General features: G+C 50.9%; 2 protein-coding genes across 6 annotated transcripts in view; one reads left to right on the forward strand and one right to left on the reverse strand.

Annotated features, from left to right (window-relative positions):
- The window catches only part of LOC308071079 (protein FAM83D-B-like), a 441,583-nt gene that overhangs the window by 211,321 nt on the left and 210,987 nt on the right, over positions 1-19,275 (forward strand). The gene's annotated exons all lie outside the window — the stretch shown is intronic.
- Positions 62-18,482, reverse strand: SGK2 (serum/glucocorticoid regulated kinase 2). 5 transcript variants are annotated; one of them, XM_080405985.1, is made up of 14 exons: positions 15,677-18,482; positions 10,084-10,153; positions 8,752-8,809; positions 8,296-8,345; positions 7,639-7,696; positions 6,963-7,046; positions 6,513-6,644; positions 5,525-5,637; positions 4,954-4,990; positions 4,332-4,418; positions 2,862-2,957; positions 2,436-2,591; positions 1,948-2,037; positions 62-1,725 (listed from the first exon to the last, which is right to left on the reverse strand). In XM_080405985.1, exons 1-14 carry the CDS (start codon positions 15,726-15,728, stop codon positions 1,570-1,572), a joined length of 1,239 nt encoding a protein of 412 aa, XP_080262111.1. In that variant the 5' UTR covers positions 15,729-18,482; the 3' UTR covers positions 62-1,569. The 5 variants fall into 5 exon arrangements, with proteins under 5 accessions (XP_080262111.1, XP_080262110.1, XP_080262108.1 ...); XM_080405984.1 differs by lacking the exon at positions 15,677-18,482 and adding an exon at positions 13,885-15,397; XM_080405982.1 differs by lacking the exon at positions 15,677-18,482 and adding an exon at positions 10,285-13,811 and having other exon boundaries at positions 1,639-2,037.

Genomic DNA, 19,275 nt, shown 5'->3' on the forward strand with positions numbered 1-19,275 from the left:
CCCGGGAGGGAAGGGGGCCGGGACGGTACCACTGCGGCGGGTTGGTGGGGGAACGGGGCCTGGACGCCACGGCCCGCGGAGCCGCCCCCTCGGCAGGGGCCCGGGGCAGCCCCACCGCCCTTCAGGGCTCAGGCTGCTGCGCCTTGGGCCCGCCTGACATCCCTCCCTTGGCCTAAAGCGGGGAAGGTATTGGTTTTAATTAAACTTTTAGTGACTTTCTGTATGAAGCCACCACCCACCTCCCGGCTTTCCTCACGCGCCCGCACCCTTAGACACAGGGCAGAGAGGGAAGCACATCGGTGTATGCACTTTAATATAAACCATAGCAGATTCAGCATGTACAAGAGAGAAGTCTGATAAAAAAAAAAAAAAAAAAAAACAACCACAAACCAACATTGTTCCAGCACAAGCTTCCCAACAGCGTGAGCACCACAACTTCTGGAAAGCCCCTTCTTTATCCCCGTGTTGCAGTTAGCCCCCTTTCTCCTCCTTGCAGCAACAGAACAAAACAGCTTTAAAAAGACAAAAAAGGGGGCAGTGACATACAACGAATACATCAGCATTTAAATTAAGGCAGAATAAATAACTTGCACATCAGTGACGCATTTTCAGGCAGGCGCTGGGGCGTGGAGCGCCGCTGCTGCTCGGGGCCGGTGCTGGTGCTGCCCTGCCTGCCCTGCCGCGGGTCCTGCGGGCACTGCCCCGCGCATCACGGCTGCCTGCTGCCCCGTGCTCCACCGTGCTCCACATCATGCTCCTCACGTTACTGTTGGCGTGCCTCAGGCAAGTCACACACATGCTGTGAAAGGATCCCCCAGCCCAAGCAAGGTTTAGCCATAAGGTGTTTTCCAACAATTCAACCTCTTCCCCACCCATTTTATCCAGGATTTTTCTCCCACACAGTGGCTCCTCCGTAACAGCTTCCTTGTTGCTTCAGCAGCATCCCAATCCTGGACCAGAGAGATGATCCGCTCACAAGCACAGCTTGGGATTTACAGCCCTGCAGCTGCCCTTGGAGCAACAACCAGATAGTTTCTCAGCCCAGGATGAGTAGCTTAAATGGCACAGTCCACTTAAAGGACAAAAGCTATTGCTCTTGGAAGTGTGAAGAGTTTCCTTCTCTAGTGGGAAGGCAAAGCAGTTGGACATAGCTCGGTAGTTAGCTCCACCAAAAAAAAAAAAAAAAAAAAAAAATGTGGCCAGTTACAGGGACATGGCTGTTAATGTGAATGATGGTACATACCTCAACCATAAATACAAGCACAGAGTGAATACAATTCTGCCAAGTAACACAAGACACTCAGGGGCGCTGGGGATAGTGGTGGGGGTGGTGTGGAAATCATAATTGGTGTCCCACTTTCCCTGCCAGTGGAACAGTCCTTTAGAGGGACATCCACCAAACAGCAAGTTAAGAGCTTTGTTCCATTCCAGCCAGTTAGTATATTAGTCCCAATTTCATTAAACCGTGAGCAAAAGGACATTACCAATCCTTTCAAAAAAAAAAAAAAAAGGAAAAACAAACATAAAACCGTTTAGTTAAAATCTGGCTTCTGAAAGCCTTTATAAAACCTAGATGCCCTCTTCAGCTGGTGCATAAGAAAATCCTAAAAATGCATCTGAGGCACTGGAGCTGCTGGCTGCTAGGTCAGGCGTGTGGGTGATGGAGGCGGAGATCGCTTCTTGGGTGAACTCTGGATCAAAGTGTCGCAGATCAGCTGGACCAGCCTAAGCCAAAGAGCATACGCATGGTCACGTGGAGTGAGCAGACCCCAACCAACTGCTTGTGTTCAGGTATTCTAACACAGCTGCTCTTCCAACAGAGTTCTCACCGCTGCGTTTGCAGTTCCTAACCTGCACTGCAGCAATGCCCAGTGCCCACACAAGACATCTGGAGAGCATTCCTTTTGTAACGCTGTAAACCAGATACCAACAAAAATAACCACTTACCACATTGGGGTTGAATGGAGGAGTAATCCTCTTGTGGTACAAGTCATCCCAGTTTATTGGGCTGAAGAATACATGGTTCTTTATCTCAAGCTGCATAGAAAGCAGGGGGAGAAAGAGTCAGTCTTCCACCAACCCTCCTTTTCCAGCACCTGCCAGCTGGTTTCATACCATTAAGTGTTTGGAGCAAGACTTAGAGCTACTGCATGTTCATATAGGGGCCATGTAGCAAATCTTTAATACATGAGGGTCACAGTCCAGTAGTCCCTTGAAGGGACATGAAACCATCACACATTGCTGTCCTAACTTGTCACCACACCTTTCCCTTTGGAAATTCAGGTCAACTCTATATGCCTCTTTTAGGAGATTGGAGAGACATCAAATTGCATGCAAAGCTTTTTCACAGGGCATGCTGTTATCATGAAAGAAAGACCCTGAACAGAAAAGTTTCCTATCCCTCCTCCCTCCTGATTGTAAGGGGGACCACCTACAAAGTCTGTCTTGGCTCCCAGCCTCCTCTTCTGGTCCTTGTGGAGGAGTCCCTGGAGGATGTCACAAGCTGCCACAGTCTTGCTTCCTTGGATCTGGAGTGGCTTGTGCAGAATGTTGTCATACATCTGAGAGACATCCCGGCTGTAAAAAGGAGGCTATTTTGAAAGAGAGAAGAAACAGCCAAGTAAGACATGAGCTACCATAAGGAACCTCACATCACAGGTCAAAACGAGTCCTGCAGAGAGCAGATGAGGGAGACCTGCCATATTGCTGTGTTCAAAAGGGCGATGGTATGACTCAACCAGGTCATCCGATTCAGGATTCAGTGGTCTGTCAGGTACCACGTGAACACCCAACCAACCTCACACCACAACTTTTGAAAATTCTCCACCATGTAAAGCAAACCAGACTGCTTCCAAACTTACCAGTCCAAACAGCATTTCATAGAGGACAGCTCCTAGGCACCACCAGTCTACTGTCCTGTCATATGGCTGCTTCTTTAGCACCTCAGGAGCCAGGTACTGGGAAGAGCCAGAAGCAAATAATTGAGTCAAGTTACAAAAGGGCTCTGCCCTCATAAGTATGCAAACCTGGCTGCAGTTCAAGCTGAGCAAATGCATTAGGAAGCACACAGATGCATTTTGACTGTTCTTTATAGACTTTCCACTTGCTTCAGAGCTATGGGTTTGAAAGACACCTACTGAAACCCCCAACATGTTTTTCTGGGCTACAGAAGTTTCTCCTCTTACAGAGGACTTGTACAAGGATTTGCCACCCACAACAACTCAACCAGCACACCTGTCCTGCATTGACAAGTTACACCTCTAAAAGGCTTCTGTGGTTTTAAGAAAGCTGCAGTTTTTCATCCCACTAAGTCTGTTCAAAGCAGCAAAACTACCAATAACCACCACTAAGGAGCAACACACAAGAACCCAAGCAGCCTGCAGAACAAGCAGCACATCAAGCCTGGTCTCCCACAGGATTGTCTCTGTGTGCTGTCAGGCTCCCTTGTCTAGGGCAGGGGAAACAAAAAAAAAAACACGAAAGACAGACACCCACCAAAACCCACAAAATAAAGCTCAAACATTCCTGCTTGGTTCATGCTGTACTGTTGCATAAGTAGGTCCCCACTGAAAGCCGAGGGCTACCCCCAGGGAATTCCTGCACACTTCTACTGTGCTTGAATACTAAAAGGAATATACAGACCCTTCTCCAAGCTGTCCGAGGAAGGGCAGCAGAACAGCTGTGTTACTAAGGCCACAGTGCTACCAAGATCCCCAGCTCAGTAAGAAGCAAGAAGAAAGCCTCCAAGGCAGCAGATTGGAGACGGGTTTTAGCAACACCCAGCTGAGGTGCATTGGAGAGAAAGCATTTCCTCCCCTCTGAGCAGTGCTCACATTCCAAAAGAGAGCCTGGTGCTCTCCTCCACACAGCGTGCTACACAGGAGCTGCAAAACAAGTACACACAGAAGAGCCCAGCAAGGTCCCATGTATGTCAGTACCAGCAGGCTCCCTGTTCTGCAGCTCCAAGGTATCAGAGCAGGTAAACAGCCTGCTCATGGGCTGCCAGGGTCAAGGTTGTCTCCATAGTCACCTGGAACAGTCCCAGCTTCACAAGACTGGCCATTTCCAAGCACAGGGATCCCTGCCCCTCATAGCACAACAAATTTAGAGTACTAATCAGTTGCTACAGGTAAAATTCTCTCTCCTAGGTAGGGTAGGCCTTATCTGAACTCCAGCTTTAGGCTGACAGCCTCAAAGAGCCCGAGACGGTCTAATTCACAAAGCCCGTATTTTGAGATGCTGAGCACCCATGTAAGTCTGAGATCCAGGGCTGCAAGTTTCTGAAGGCTTTCAGTCCCCAGGTCACAGTGAAACCCCAGCACATGCTGTACCTCTGGAGTGCCACAAAAAGTAGAAGTTGTCTCCTCTTGCTCCATTCCTTCTTTGCAGAGTCCAAAGTCTGTCAATACTATGTGTCCCTAAAGAAGAGGGAGAAATTTCAGCTTGGCCCGCTCCTAGAGGAGACAGCATTTCCCTTCACATTGCATCTCATATAGTGTTTAGTTCCCCACTGCTCATCTGTTTCCCCTCCCTCACCTTCCAGGCATCCTATAGTACAAGTACAGGAGCTATAGAGAAAGAGTCTAGATTTATTTTTTTAAATTTGTCTACAACTGCATAGCAATTAAGAGATTCAGCACTGCTGTGCTTTGCCACTGCATTGTCCCAGAGCCAGTTTATACAGCAGTCACCATCAGAGTACCAGCAGTGACTTGCTTTTAGCACCCCCGATCCCCGACCACAAGTCAGGTCCCAGCTTTTGGGATTGAGGTGAGAGGGCTTCAAGCATGCAGTTCTGCAGAGGAACAGCTCACTGCCTCTTGCAGTACCTGCATACATACAAAATCTATGCAAGGAAATGAGCTATAGCCCAGCTTGCAGGACCATAGCCCTCTGTTTATGGTCTTGATGCTTTTAAAGGCAGAAAGAAGACAGCAGGAGTTGTGAATATACCTGGCAATCCAGGAGAATGTTCTCAGGTTTTAAGTCCCTGCAAGACAAAGAGTGCTGTTTGAGCAGGTTTGGCCAGATATTTAGAAAAGCCAGATCTGAAACACCAGCAGCTAAGAACAGGAGCTAACAAAGCTTCCCAATCCAGTTCACCAAGACTTTCCCAAAGTGCAGGTTCCCATCACTGTGGGGTATCAATATACACACATGCAAACACAGAAAGGCTGCTCATACAGATCAGGTATTAGCCTGCATTTCTACACATAAATTGTTACTGAGAAAATTTCTTACCTATTGAGCTAGATTTATTTTTGGTATTTGCACTTAACCATTCTCTGTCCTTCCCACTATCAGGCTGGAAGTATTTACTGCCCATCAGGTCCCGTGCAGACCATATCCCTCTTGCAGGATAAAGTGCCAGCAGCACATTGTCTTGTCTGGACTAGGATGTTCTTCAGCTACTCTAGTCCTACATTTTGCAGGGCCCTGGCGAAGCCCTTTCCCTCCCCAGCACTGCACACAGCCTGGCTGGGCAGGCTACAAGCCCCTGCTCTCCCCAGCAGATGTGCGTTACCTGTAAATGATGTTTAAAGAATGCAGGTACCCAATTGCACTAGCAACTTCTGCAGCATAGAATCTGGCCCGGGGTTCACGGAAACAGCGCTCCCTTTGCAAGTGGAAGAAGAGCTACAGGCAGATGAGAAGGTTGATCATTTCTTCTCTAAAAAACTGAAGGATATTTGGAGCAAGCCTGAAGGCCAGCTACTCAAGCACAAACCAATTTGCAGCAAGTGACACATGAACAGCACCAAATAAGCCCTAACCACGTTACCTTGAGCAATCTAAACACATTTCTAGAAGTTGCTTCATTTGTCTTCCTCTTACATCACAATCTCACTTAAGAATTCATTCCCCAGAACACTGTTATCTGCTGATCTAGTTAAAAAAAAAATCCTAAAAATAAGTTTATTAGAACTATTATAAAATGAGGATTGCTACATCCCACAAGCCGATTATAGTGGTAGTATGGCCATGACAAGTTGCATGCAAAGATCTGAACCCACTAAGATCCCCAATATAAAATCTCTTTAGGCAAGACATTCATGCTAACAGTATCTCCCAGCCAGTTTCAGAAAGCACAGAAAAAGCTGAAAAAAGTGAGCATCTACAGGACAGAAAAAGTTGTTTAGCAAACTGCAATGGCCTCACTCAAGCACTGGACTAGGACCCAGAGCTGCCTCACTAGTGGGTTTTCCCTAAGACTCACCAACATCTGTATTTCCCATATCCTCGATAGGATTTTAAGATTCCCCTAACATGCACTTTTCTCAGCATCCTTGCCTTGGGAATCATCTGACTCTGGTCAGCCAGCAAGATCTTCATTCAATTTGCAGGTGAGATAGCATGCCAGCCACTCCTGGCTGGTCTTTCCCAGCAGTCAAAACAGCATTATACTTCAACATCATTATCTTCTGACAAGAAACAATTTTTGGCAATAAAAGCAGCATGTGTGGGAAGGACCAAACAGAGGATTGAAATAAAGCCTGTAAGTGTGCACTCACCTCCCCTCCATTTACATAGTCAAGCACAAAGTAAAGCTTCTCTGAGGTCTGAAAGGAGTAATGGAGTCCCACAAGGAAAGGGTGCTTGACATTTTTCAGGAGCACGTTGCGTTCTGCCATGATGTGGTTTTGCTATCAAAAAGCAGGCAAGGTGTTAACATTTCAGGCAAGGGTCCAGTCCAGCCTCCTGTAGGGGCTCACTGCTGTTTTCAAAATGGGTGGCAGCTGGGAGCCCAAGAGGGTTATCTCCAGCCCCTGAAAGGGAAACACTCTCCTCTCTGACCCAATTCATCTCATTTCTTCTCCATGTTCCCATGGCAAGAGAAATCCATGTTTAACATGTGAGATGTCTACATGAATACCAGCCACAAGATACCTTGATTGTATTACCAGGATACCTTATACACGCTGACCACTATTCACAGAAGTAGCCAAGGAGAGCAGACATACCTCCTTTTTCTTCAGGATAGTTTTCTTATGCAAGACTTTCACTGCATAAAAAGTCCCATCACACTTGCGTTTGGCCAGGAGAACCTGCAACAGAAGGCCCTGGTCATGGGTTTCGGTCTCACCTTCTGCTCATGGTTGGCGTTTCCTCACAGAAGCTCAACACTCTTGTGAGTGATTATACAGAGTGTACAGCTACACAGGGTCAGGTACAAAGTTTTAAAGACCGAGCTCCAGCCCTCTTACTTCCCAGAACTTTCTCATTGCTGGAAAGAAGCACACAACATCTCCACATCCATCCCTTACACACCCAATAGAAAATAGTTTTGGAGCATTTGGGGACAGTCCCATTTAAAGTGAATCCTTGCTATTTCACAAGATACAGATTTGTCTCAAGATCTTTTGCCAGCTGAACAAGCCTGAAACTTATTTTGAATCAAGTACTTCTCCTTACCATCCCCACCCTGAACATAAACCACCTTACGCTTCTGTCCTTAGAGAGACTGCAGGACAGCTCAAAGGACAGATGATGAAAACCCTGTCTCAGGCTTCATCTGGTCTCAGCCCCACTGAGGCCAAACTCCCCAGGAAAGGTGCAAGCAAAGGACGCAGCTAGACATGCTTTCTCTTTCCAAGTCGCCTCTGAAGAGCTACAGCCCACCTGTACAAGCCCACTTACTTTTCCAAAGCTTCCTTTGCCAATAACCTTCAGGAAGTCAAAGTCTGTTGGCTTGGCACTGTTGAGCAAGAATGGAACAAGTTAATGTTTCTGGGAGAAACACACACAACAGCAACGCTACCATCAAAGCTGAGTTCCTTCTTGGAAACACGAGTGTTTGTGAAAGCGATTAGAGGGCACTGGACGGGTGACCCTCGCTCCCAGCCAGCTCGGGATTCGCACTGCACATGTCAGTGCACCCAGCAGAGGAGGAGCAGTCCCTCAGCAACCCACCCGCTGAACACTGCAGCAAGTGAAAGCACCTGTCAGGACCAAGCAGCACCTTTGCAGGGAACAGTTTATCCCCATTTCCAGAGAAAGACAGTCAGGGAGCCAGCAGGGATGAGGAAGATCTTCCCTTACTACCTTTCAAGAGAGGTGTGACACAGGGCTGCAGACATGGACAGGAGAGGATTGCTACCACAACAGGGATCAGCTCTAGCTTAATGTCTTGAAAACTATTCACCGGTGATACACATTGTATTAAAGGACAAGTAATGTAATTGTTGGGACTTTCGCAGACACCACCCATGTGAGAGACAGGAACCAACTGCATTCCCCTACCAGATCCCTTCAATGCGTGCTCCACACCCTACCTGGCTTTTGCAGGGAGCTTACTTTGGGTTTGCAGAAGGTCCAAGGTTGATGTTGTCAGTTGTGGCTGGAGGCTAGGGAAGATAACAATGTTAGTCACAAGGACCACGCTGCAGGTTGTGCTTTCCTTTCCTCAATACAGCATCACTTGCACAGAGCCGTTGGTAAGCACCCATGAGCAAGAGACACAATGGATGCTTTGGCAAACTTTTAACTGATGGTGGAATAGTTTGGGTTGGAAGCAACCTTAAAGATTATCTTCCCCTCCCCAGACTCTGGGAGCATTATGCCTCTTCCAAAAAGCTATGTTGGGCCTCTCTGCTCTCCTTTTTCTTCTTCCAGCATCACCCACAGGGACAAGGCAGCAGTAAGACTCCCAGCAGGCTAACACAGGATCTCCTCCTTGCTTTTTCTCCTACAGGCACCAGCCCCTCTCCATCCCAAAGGTAAGAACTTGCTGGCTCAGAGCCATGGTCTCACCTGGGTGCTTTTGTCTGGGCTCCGGGAACGATCCATTAGAAGAGCAACTCGTTCAGCACTTGGGAAAAGAAGAGTAAGCCAGTATTGAAAACAAAATCCAAGAGAGAAACAGCTTCACACCATAACTCAGCAGGGACCAGTGCAGACCCCAGTGTGTGCTCTCCTCCATCATGGCAAGCCTCAGCTGAATTCCCCAGCTACCCCCTTGGTAGCACTGCTGCTCCCAAGGGGTGGGGGTGCACATGCTCTGGGGGAGGCAGGGGACAGCAGGTGCATACTGACAGATGGAGGGGGAAAATGTTCGTGGGTGCACAGGTGATTCAAAGAAGCACAAGCAGATTAAATGGCACAGTTAGCCCTTGATTTGCAATAGCAGAAACTGGGCAGGGCACCAACATGTGAAGACCAGTACAGCCCCAGCAGCAGCACAGCATCAGGGCCAGGCAAGATTGCAGCCCTCCTGGCTATGGCCAGCCCCCTCTCCAGGCAGATGCACCCCCCACCCCATTGCATAGGGATGCTGCAGCCCAGCGAGTGTCCCCACAGGCAGCCAGGGGAGTCCAGCTGGGTCTGACCACCACGTGCCTTCCAGGCTGGCAGCAGACAGAGGCCATTTCCCCAGGCCAGGGCAGATCAGGGCAGTTGGGGCTGTTGGTGTTGCAGAGCAAAGGGGCTGGCCCGTACTCTGTGGGCAGAGGCATTAACGCACAGGGCTCTCATCCAGGCAGCACAGCTGCTGCTGGGGCTGGAGGTGCTGGACTTAACATCAATACTTGTTGGTTCAGATCCACCCTGCTTGGGCATCACTGGGGAGGGATGGGTCCTGCCACCCCAGGGATTCCTCCCTTCGGTTTTAAAGGTTCCCCCACTCTCCTTGCAAAAGTTGGGATTAAAGAGATGACAGAAGGTGGAGTGGGGGGAGGCAGCTCTGTTCCCTTCTTCCCAGTCCCAGAGAGCTTCTTCCATTCCCCCCTCAGCCCCACCAAGCTCTCATACACCACAGGGAGGCTCCCAAGGCTCTCATCCCCCCAGCCACCCTCTGCTGTGCCCCTTCCAAAAAGGGGGCCCAAAGTTCCCACTGGCCTCCCACACATCTCACCTGCGGGTGCTCCCTCTCTCTGCCCCCACACACTGTCAGGCACAGACCCCCGGCCATCCCGGAGCCGCCCATGGCAGGAGATGCTGGGAGGCAGCGGGTGCTGGCAGCTCTCCCTGGGGACTGCCCACATCTGGCCGGTGCCAGCCAGCTCCATTCACCGCCGGGCCAGCACGGGGGTGATCAGGCTGAGCTTTTAAAGGGCTCTCATCCCACTGGGAGGTTTTCATACTCACTACGAGCAGAGCCTGGAGCCGGACGCCTTGAAGGTTTGTCCTATCCTCTCACGGCCGTGCTTGATGAGTTCTGCAAGGAAAGTTGGAGCACCGAAGCCGATTAGCTGGCAGCATGATTTCAAGTGCACAGAGGCACGTTTGTTCTTCACTGACCTTGCTCTTCTCTCCACAGCTGCCCTCCTCCCACTTCCACTCACGTACCAAAATAACCAGGAAATTATAGGAACCAGGACAACTCCCCTCCCAGCCCTGCCAGGAGCCCTCAATAGCTCACAGGATGGGGATGAGTGCCACAAAACAGACACTCTCTCCCATGGCAGAGGGGACTCAGGCTAAAGCAACCCCATCAAGCCTCCCTGAGCCACCCCTTGGTCCCCAGGAGGGACAAGGAGTGTGCTCATAAGGACGATGTTGTACTGGAATACGTCACACACTTGGCACATCCACTGTCCCTTTCATTCAGGACTCTGAGTAATTAGGGACATGAATGAAACCTTTCAGGGCCCTGCAGGAGGTAAGCCAGCACACACACATCGCAGCAAGTAAGTGACTTGCCCAAGGACACAGCCAGTGCCAGAAGCTGGGATTCCCACCACAGAGCATCCCTCATGCTCAGCTGTGCAGGCAGTTGCCACCACCCATCATCATCACCACCTCTCCCTTCACAAAGGGGCAAAGTCCTGAACCTGCTCCCTAGCGCACAGGCCGAGCAAAAGAAAACCCTGGGAAGGCAACGTGTATGGAGGAGTTCCTTGTTTTGCTTAGGAGTAAGTAACAAAAATATTTTAAGACTCAGTTTTACTCCCTGGCTCTGCCCTAGTTTTACTAGTGGAGGGAAATAAAGAATTAAAACAGCCACAAAAACATACACTTTCCACTGCTTCCCCTAAAAAAAAAAGGGGGCCTTTGTAGACACAAGCAAGTTGTCATCCTGGAACAGCTCTTCTACAAGACCAAGGAATTGGCAGCACCAACTGCCAGAGCCCAGGCAAGGAGTTTGTAGGACAACAACAAGTTTTGAGGTAAACACAAGCCCATTTAGAGAACCCTTCCTGCATGGGTCTTCGGATCTGCCAGGTGGAGGGACCTGCACGCTCCGGAGAGCCACTGAACCAGGCCCCCCCACCAGTGATCCTGGGATCTGGGTGCGTATCTGATGAGGACCCAAAAAACAGGCTGTGGTTTCAGAGTCTCCGAACAGGTAAGAAAGGAAAAACAGAAATTTAAAGTGAAACCCACAAACCACTCAGTGAGAGAGCTTACAACATCAGGCTGGTCCGAGACCCTGACCTTGTCCGATACTTTGCTCTGCAGCAGGTACAGAGCCTGTCCCAGCAGGCACCCACCGGCAGGGACAGCACGCAGGCAGCACCCAGACGGATCAATCCCCATCCCCTCCCACTGGGCATAGTCCTTATTTCCCTGACAGCCTGGCTCTCCCTGGCTCACCGAGGTCTACTGAAGGTCATCCAACACCTGCCTTGGGGCTGCACCTGTCCCACAGGCTGCTAGACAGGCTGGCCAGGTACCACGGTCACAGCAGAGGGATGTCAGCCCTGCTGCCTTGGCACAGGTGACACTCACGGCTCAGGGCAAGGGAGGAGGTTGGCACAGGGGATGGTGAGGGCTCACAGGTATGTGTAACAGGCCCCAGGCTGCAAATGGCAGCAGCAGATAGAGGAGCCAGGGCTCCCACCCCTTACCACAGCAACCCAACCAAGCCCACACAGTTACCACCTCGCTCCTGCTCCAAACAGGTGACACAGCCTGTTCCCTACAAACCTGAACCCCCACAAGCTTGGGTTTGGCCCCACGGTCTGTCAGTGGCAGCACACACTGTTCTGATCTCAGACGCGGGGAGGGGGTATAACAGCTCGGGCACAGGTGGACATGTCACAGCTTGGGCACCTTGGAGCACACAGGCCAGCCACAGACACACCTCCACCTGGCCTGGAGGCATTCGCTGGCAGCGCAGGATGCAGGGCAAGGTCCTGACTTGCTCTGAGGGGCTTGGACAAGGCTGCTTTAGCAAGGTCTCCACAGCCTGCAGTTAGGCAGCAGCCTCTTCCAGGGCCACAGCCTGTTCATGCTTCCCCCCACCAGCCCCGTTCTGCTCCACTGCTTCTTTGCTGGAAGTGAAGCTACGCAACAAGTCCCTGCTGACCAAGGGCAGTGCTTTCCAACAAAGCTATTACATTTAATGTATTTGCTCTGAGGCAAGAGTCTCTCTCATCGCACTGAAGTACCACACACGTTTGTAGAATACATACGTCCTCATCCTGTATCCTTTTCTATTCAGGCTCAGAGCCACCTTCCCCAGCCTCAGTCCACCTTCAAAGCCAGGTTAGTTTTTGGTTTAAATCTCCTGATCAGTCAAACTGCCTTTTCCTTATCACTAACAAACCCTACTCCCCCTAAAGCACAAAGATTTCTGAGTGCACACATGCTGAACAACAGAATCAGAAATAGGTCACGAAAATACGCTGGAATCCTTGGTTATACATGCCCGGCTGCATCCCTCCTTGTGCCTGCTGGGGCAGCAGGAACGCTCTAGGCTTGGCCAGGGCCACAGAGAGCATCAGCAAGCAAGTCTAGGAGTTTCCTGATACGATGTGACTATCACACACTCAGAACACAACACACTGCACCGTATCACCACCACCACTGCCCCCCTCCCCAAAGACCATTTCACCCCCAACACCCAGGCCAGAGGCATCTCTCAGGCAGCACGCACCCACTTGGCCAACACAAAGCTACTACTTACAAGTTGGAGCAGTTCATACAGCTAAATCTCCCCCCACCAAACATCCCTCGGTAACATACATTTTCTTCCCAGCACAGCACAAGCAGCTCCTTCTTCCTTCAACAGTTCTGCCAGCGGTGACCCACATTCCCATGCTAGCCCAGCGTTATTTGCTACAAACACATTACTAATGCAACGCGTACCTTGCACGGAAAGGCAACCTCATAGACTCGTCATCTGCAAGCTGCCTCCCACCCTCTTCCCTGATGTCACCGCTCTCAGCATCGTTCCCTACCTAACCTAGATTGCAAACCCCTCCGAGCAAGTGCCTCGTCCTCTCCTGCTCTAGGAAGGGCTAGTTGCCAGCATGCGGAGGCAAGGAGGCCTGGCAGGCTGTCACTGGGATAGCAGGTGATGTTTTGGAAGCAGCACAGGGTTTGGAGGGGCAAGGTTGAGAGAGGGGCACCTAAGGCAGCCCACAGCTTTTGTCCCTCACAGGGGCTGCACAGGGTGTAAGGGGGAGATGCCCCAGTTTCAGCTCAGAGAAGGAGCATAGGGAGGGGCAGGAAGGAGTATTCCTGCAAACACATGCTTCTCCTCAATAAAGGAGGAAAAAAAATCCAATAAAAACCCACGAAACTCAAGCTTTCCTCTACTACAGATGTAAGAGAGAGCTCCAGGCCAGCACTGAACTCCACTTTCATTCCCATTGAGACATTATAGCATGCAGCTAATCCAGGAAGAGGTTAGGAACGACTTTAAAAGACTTCTTCACTTGGGGAAGCTTTCTTAGCTACCCTCTGCAGAGCTTCTGCCTTGCCCAATTTTCTTTTGCAGACCCTTTTCCCTACACCCCAGAGAGACTGCATAGCAAAGCAGGAGCCCCAGCCAAGCAGCCCTGGCTCTGAGCAAGCTGGAACCCACAGACAAACAACCCTTTGGATTTTAGGGGAAAAACTACATGCAAGGCTGAGAGAAAACAGCAGGTGGCTAAAAGCTTGCAGCATTTTTTGCAAAAAATAACCCCATGAAAACAGAGAACAAAGCATTAAACACACCTGGGAGCACCTCTACGAGCAGAGGCTGCGTCCTGATGCATGGGAAGCAGCCCACAGCCAGTGAGCACAGAGACCCCTTGGTCCCCATCCCCACACCAGCCCCCTCTGCCTCTGGCTGTCCTGGCAGAGCAGAACCCCAAGGCGCGTTCCTAAATCTCAGAGGGGAATAGCTTTGCTTCCTGCAGCACTTCATTTAGCCTGCGAACACAGACACCCCCACCCTCCCAAGGTAACCATCCCACTGCTGGCTCACTTGCAGCCCTTTAAAGAGAGCAGGAAAAGCTGATCAGCTGCAAAAAATGAAGAGACACCTGCTAGATATACCCAAGGGGTGAGAATTTAGGTGGGGGTGGTAGTTTTGGATGAGGAGGGAGTGGTCTGGGTGGTGGGTTGGAACAAGTTATATCCTGGCAGGCATCTCAGGTGTCCAGAACAACTTTTTTGCACATTAGTAAGCTGAAAATTTGTCTCCTGTCCTGTGGTGGGGAGGAAGGGCATGGCTGTCATTTGGTTCAGGTCAAACCCAGAAGAAGTTGCTCCTTCCCATGTCCTCCACTAACCCAGGAAGACTGCAGCCCAGGGTAGCCAGACTGGTGCTTTGCAGCAGTATTAAATGCAAACATAAACATACATGGACAGGAAAACCTGGCATTGCAAGCATGCAATGATTTGAGAGAACAGAAGCTAAGCTCTGAGAAAAGGGAAACATTGGAGAAGGGCTCTCTCTTCACTGAAAATAAAGCAATTGCTTTTTGCTTCCAATATAATTTCCTATAAAATCTCCCTGTGTGCAGCTGCAACAGGAGAAAAGCCATCTTATGGTGCAAGCTAAGGAGTAAGTGCAAGGCAGTAAAGGCAGAGGTCTGGGCAGCCTTCCCCAGGGGGAGCAGAGGGGCTGATGGCTGTGGGACAGGTCCCTAACCCCAGACTGCAGCCACCTGGAGAAATGATCTGAAACACCTGATGTGCTCATTGCCATGTGTGATGAGAGCGGAAGCAGCATGTTGCTTGAAGTACTGTTCTGTCTCAGGTCAAAGCCTGAATTTTTTTGCTCAGCCAAAATCCTCAAGCTATTGGCATCATCACCTTTTAAAAATATCTCCTATTATGTTTTGATTTTCTCCAGTTTTGCCTCTACTTGCATTGTAATGGTCAAGTTTCAAAATACTTTCAGCAGCTAATTTACATTTTCAAATCAATATCTCTTGCTTTTGTTCCTTTCAATAAAAAACTTGGTATTATCAACAAAATCTGCTTGATTTTATTTTCCATATAAAGGCATCTTTAATTAAAAACCCATTTTCTATCCAAAGGAGAGGAAGCAGAAGGATCCTGGGGGGAAAAGTTTTTACCAGCTAGAATGCATAAAATATCTAATCTGGAGTGCAGCCAGGAACAACAATAGATACCGACGGACAAAGCGATGGTTGGGTCGGTTTTGCCCATCATGCCCCCTCCATCTGTAAGGGCTGCTGACACTCCAGGGCTGTGCACACACCAGGTGTAACTCAGGGCCAGGCGTGCAGCGTGAAGCTGCCGTCACCCCTGCACACAGCCACCTCCTGGGTCCCCTGTGGGTCCCCTGGGAGCCGGGCTCTGTGCAGCCCTTGCTGGGAAGGGCGAGCCCCGGCTGTGGCATGAGCCAGGCTGGACCCCACCTGGAAGGTGTGCAGTGGGGCTCTGCCCTCTGCCAGCTGCCCAGCCGGTGGGAGACCTCCCTCTGTGGGGAAGCTTCCTCCGTTCACCATCCCCAAGGGGTTAATGACACAGTGCCAGTCGGTGGGAGCATTACCCTTCGTCTTCCCAAGGGCGGTAGAGGAGGGCTCCATCCAGGCCATGTACATAAAAGCCAGACGAAGTAGTCCCTTCTCCTTACGGCTGGGGCGAGAGCTCAGCGATGGGCAGCAGGCATCCTCGGGAAGCAGAGCGTGCAGATGTTTCTCCAGCTGCAAAGGTGAAGGGCACAGGAATCAGGCTAGAAACAAGCCCTCAGGTGCAGCGCTGGCTGCCTGCCAGCCAGGCACGGCTCTGGGATGTGGGGCTGGCTCCCTTTGTGGCACCTACCCAGTGCTCGGTCTGGCGGGGATCATTAGGGTGCTCTGCCACCATGCTAGTGTCCCTGGCTTTGCTCTGGGACACACCTCTAAAGAGGTTTGGGACTGGCAGGTGGGGGGGCACTGGAAGAGAGCTGGGTGGCACTGGGTGGCTGTTTGACTTCTGTACAGCAGAAGAAATTTACCCTACAACTGTAAAATTCACAGATTTCTGCTCTCGGGAAAGGATTTGGGTTTTGATGCTTTTGAGCACCTGAGACCCTATTCGTTGTCCCTGTACCCAGGGTGACTGCCCTGGCACTAGTGGCTCCCTGGCACAGGAGGAGACATTCCCTGGAAGCACAGGGACACATGGACCCCCAGTAAGTCCCCAGCATAGTGCAGATCCTCACTTGGGGGTTCAACAGCAGATGCCACTGGGTGCCTGGGGCAGCTGCCGAGGGCTTTGCCCTGGCGACCCCCATGCATCTCCCTGGAGAGGTGTCCTGGGCCAGCGGTTGTCCCCGTGATGGAGGACATGAGTGGGACAGGTAGATGTGAGCAGGGTCAGGCTGCAGCGTGCTGCCCACCCAGGCTGCCCTCCCCTTGTGCCAGGCGTGAGGGTTTCCCCTTGCCCTACCCCTGTGCACCCACAGTCATGGCCAGCAGCAGCTCCTGCCCCTTGCCCAGCACTGCCCCTGCCCCACGACAGGACACGTTAGTGCCATGTTGGAGGGGCTGCTGGATGTGGGAGCCCTTGCAGGGCACGTACATTAGATAGGCACACATCCCTGTGGCCACTGCAGGTGTGGCCATGCACCTCTTACACCCTTGGCCCATTCCCCTGCCCAGACCCGCACACTCCTAAACACAATTTAACAATTTTAGTGAGGCTGGAGTCCTGCTGGTGTCAGGGTTGTGTTTTGCCAGCGTTGCTGGTCTTCCGTGCTGGGGCAGTGTTTCCCTGCCCTCCAGAGAGCACTTCTGTGCCAGGCAAACCTCTGGCTGGACCTGGGGGCAGAGGTGATGGGCAGCTGTTGGGCAATTTAACCCCTTCTGTGCACATCTCCTGACTGGGATGGACTTGGTCAGCTCATAGTGGGAGCAAGCCCTGGCCAGAAAAGGTGATTTTTTCAGCTGCACTTGCACAGCTCAGAGCCTCCAGACATTGGCAGTGCTTGGAAGCATTTTCCTTTCCCTCCCGGGGGAGGAAAGCTGCCTTCACTCGCACAAGCCCTGTAGGGGGTCGAGGGCTGTGTGGTCCAGCTGAGCCTGGTCCCTGCCAGCAGGGCCAGCCCTGGCCAGTGCCACTCACCCCGGGAAAGCCACATTTGCACAGGTCCAGCCCGTTGTCTCTACATGCAGAGAGTACCCCTGTCTCTCCCTATTAAAATGTTTTATATGCAATGCATATATGCTATTTTATAGGGAAAGTTGTACTATTTTAATCTCCCTATCTGGCAATATCTGTAACCGTAATCATAAAAGTATTGCTGCAGTGGAAACACACAGTCCTGAGCAATTGTAATTGCAGGGAAGGGTCCAGATAAGATTAAAACAAATATTTCTCTAGAGAGCACAAAGCAAGTTTCCATCAACCTGCAGTGAAAGGTGACCTAAAATGTTTGACTATTCAGTTATCTCTGCTGGGTAAGGAATAGGATAGGATAGGATAGGACAGGATAGGATAGGATAGGATAGGATAGGATAGGATAAAAGCCTATTTCTACATCTTAAGAGGATTCATAAAAGACTAAATAGACCACTGGTGACCACTGGGTTTGTTTAAATTATTTTTTTTCTCTCTACATTTTTCTTTTAGCTTTAAAAAGCCAGGGCTCTGCCTCAGGCATTGCCTTTGATTTTGCCAAGGAGTCCCACATGGGTGCTGGGAAGTTTTGGTCAAAAGAGCCAAGAGGAGGCCACTTGGGAGCAAGTTTTTATTCCAAAGCACAGCTAAAGTGGGTTTGAGCAAATCTCAAGCATTCTGTGCCTCCATTTCTACAAATACGAATGTGACAGAATGCTACTGGTCTCTTGTAAAGCCTCTATATCTGCAGAGGAATAAATGACTGGTCTTCCTATTGCCATTAAATTAGTTGGCTGGGACTTTTTTGCTTCCAAGTGCTTTTTAAGTGTAGGCACAGTCTCTGAATAAACAGCACAAAGCTGGAAGCAGTCTGACTCTAAGCAACCCTTCCTCTCCTGGCTGGCCAGCCTTGTCCTTGGGGAAGGTGCAATTTTCCTGCTTCCTCTCCTCCCCAGCAGAACTTCAGGATACATTACAGCCTATGTTTTAGAGCCTTTCTTAAAAGAAATCAGCTGGTTTTGGGGATGAGCACCTCTTTTCTCCTGCAGTGCAAGTCAGTCTGACATAGGGTGCACACTCAGGGCCACCACCCACGGCTCAAGCCCCAAGTGTGACCAGCCTGGCAGGGACAAGGGCAGAGAGGCAGTTTCCCAGCCGGATTGAGCAGGGCTTAACAGCTTGGAGACGGCTCGGAGAGCTGCACTGCCCGAAACCAGGCCCCTCACTGCTGGCACAGTGCTGGGTTCGTTAGGAAAGCTTGTGGGCAAACCATCCCTGGGAATGTCTCCCCTCTGCCCTGCTCCACCCCCATCCCATCCCCGAGAGCCGCCGACTCCATCTGCACCTTATGGGATGTATGTTTTTACCCTTTTTTATCTACATGCATGGGAAGCAACTGGGGCTGGCGCAGCTGGGGATAGTCTCTCCAGCACAGCTATATGTACTGGATGCAGTGGGCAGCCCAGTCCAAATTGGGCCAAGCACTGCTCCAGGCATTGTCAGGACCAGTGAGCCCCTGTGCAAGAGCAGCAGCTCTGCACTGAAATCTGCTGAGCCCGTCTCTGCTCCCCTGCTCTGGCACTGAGCAGGAACAATCCTCCCTGTCCTGCCAGCGAGGAGGTCAGGGATGCCCCGTTAGAGGGATGCTAGCACCCCTGAGCTTTGCCAGGCCAGCCTGGCTGCAGAGACACAGCCCAGAAGACCACAGCCAAAATGACCTGAAATTTCTGGTGCAAACCTCACCCTTCTGGTGCTGGCTGCAAAAGCCCAGTGCAGTCCAAGCCTCCTTTCCCTGTGCAGGTAGCTCAGGGACATGGACACACACAGGGCTGGTCACCAGTTGCCTCTGCTGATCTGCCAGCTCCTGAAATTACCCAAGGTCAGAAACACTTGTGGCTGCTCCTAATGGGACCTAACCCAGGGAGGTGAGGGGCTGCGGACACAGCAGGGTGATGGAAGTTCCTTGTGATGGAAGTTTCCTGGGGAAGGCACAGTTAATGCAAGAAACCTTTCCACCTAGTATAGCATTTCCAGAGGGAGCAAGGAACT

Source organism: Falco punctatus, assembly GCF_963210335.1.
Source record: "Falco punctatus genome assembly, chromosome: 10".
NCBI lineage: Eukaryota > Metazoa > Chordata > Aves > Falconiformes > Falconidae > Falco > Falco punctatus.

Excerpts from the sequence above, each read along its gene's own strand:
- SGK2 (XM_080405984.1), bottom strand. The coding sequence starts at position 14,077 with ATGAAGTGCTGCAGGAAGCAAAGCTATTCCCCTCTGAGATTTAGGAAC. Across the intron at positions 10,154-13,884 it reads GCTCGTAGAGGTGCTCCCAG|AACTCATCAAGCACGGCCGT; the intron begins GTGTGTTTAATG and ends CTTTCCTTGCAG. Across the intron at positions 8,346-8,751 it reads GCCCAGACAAAAGCACCCAG|CCTCCAGCCACAACTGACAA; the intron begins GTGAGACCATGG and ends TATCTTCCCTAG.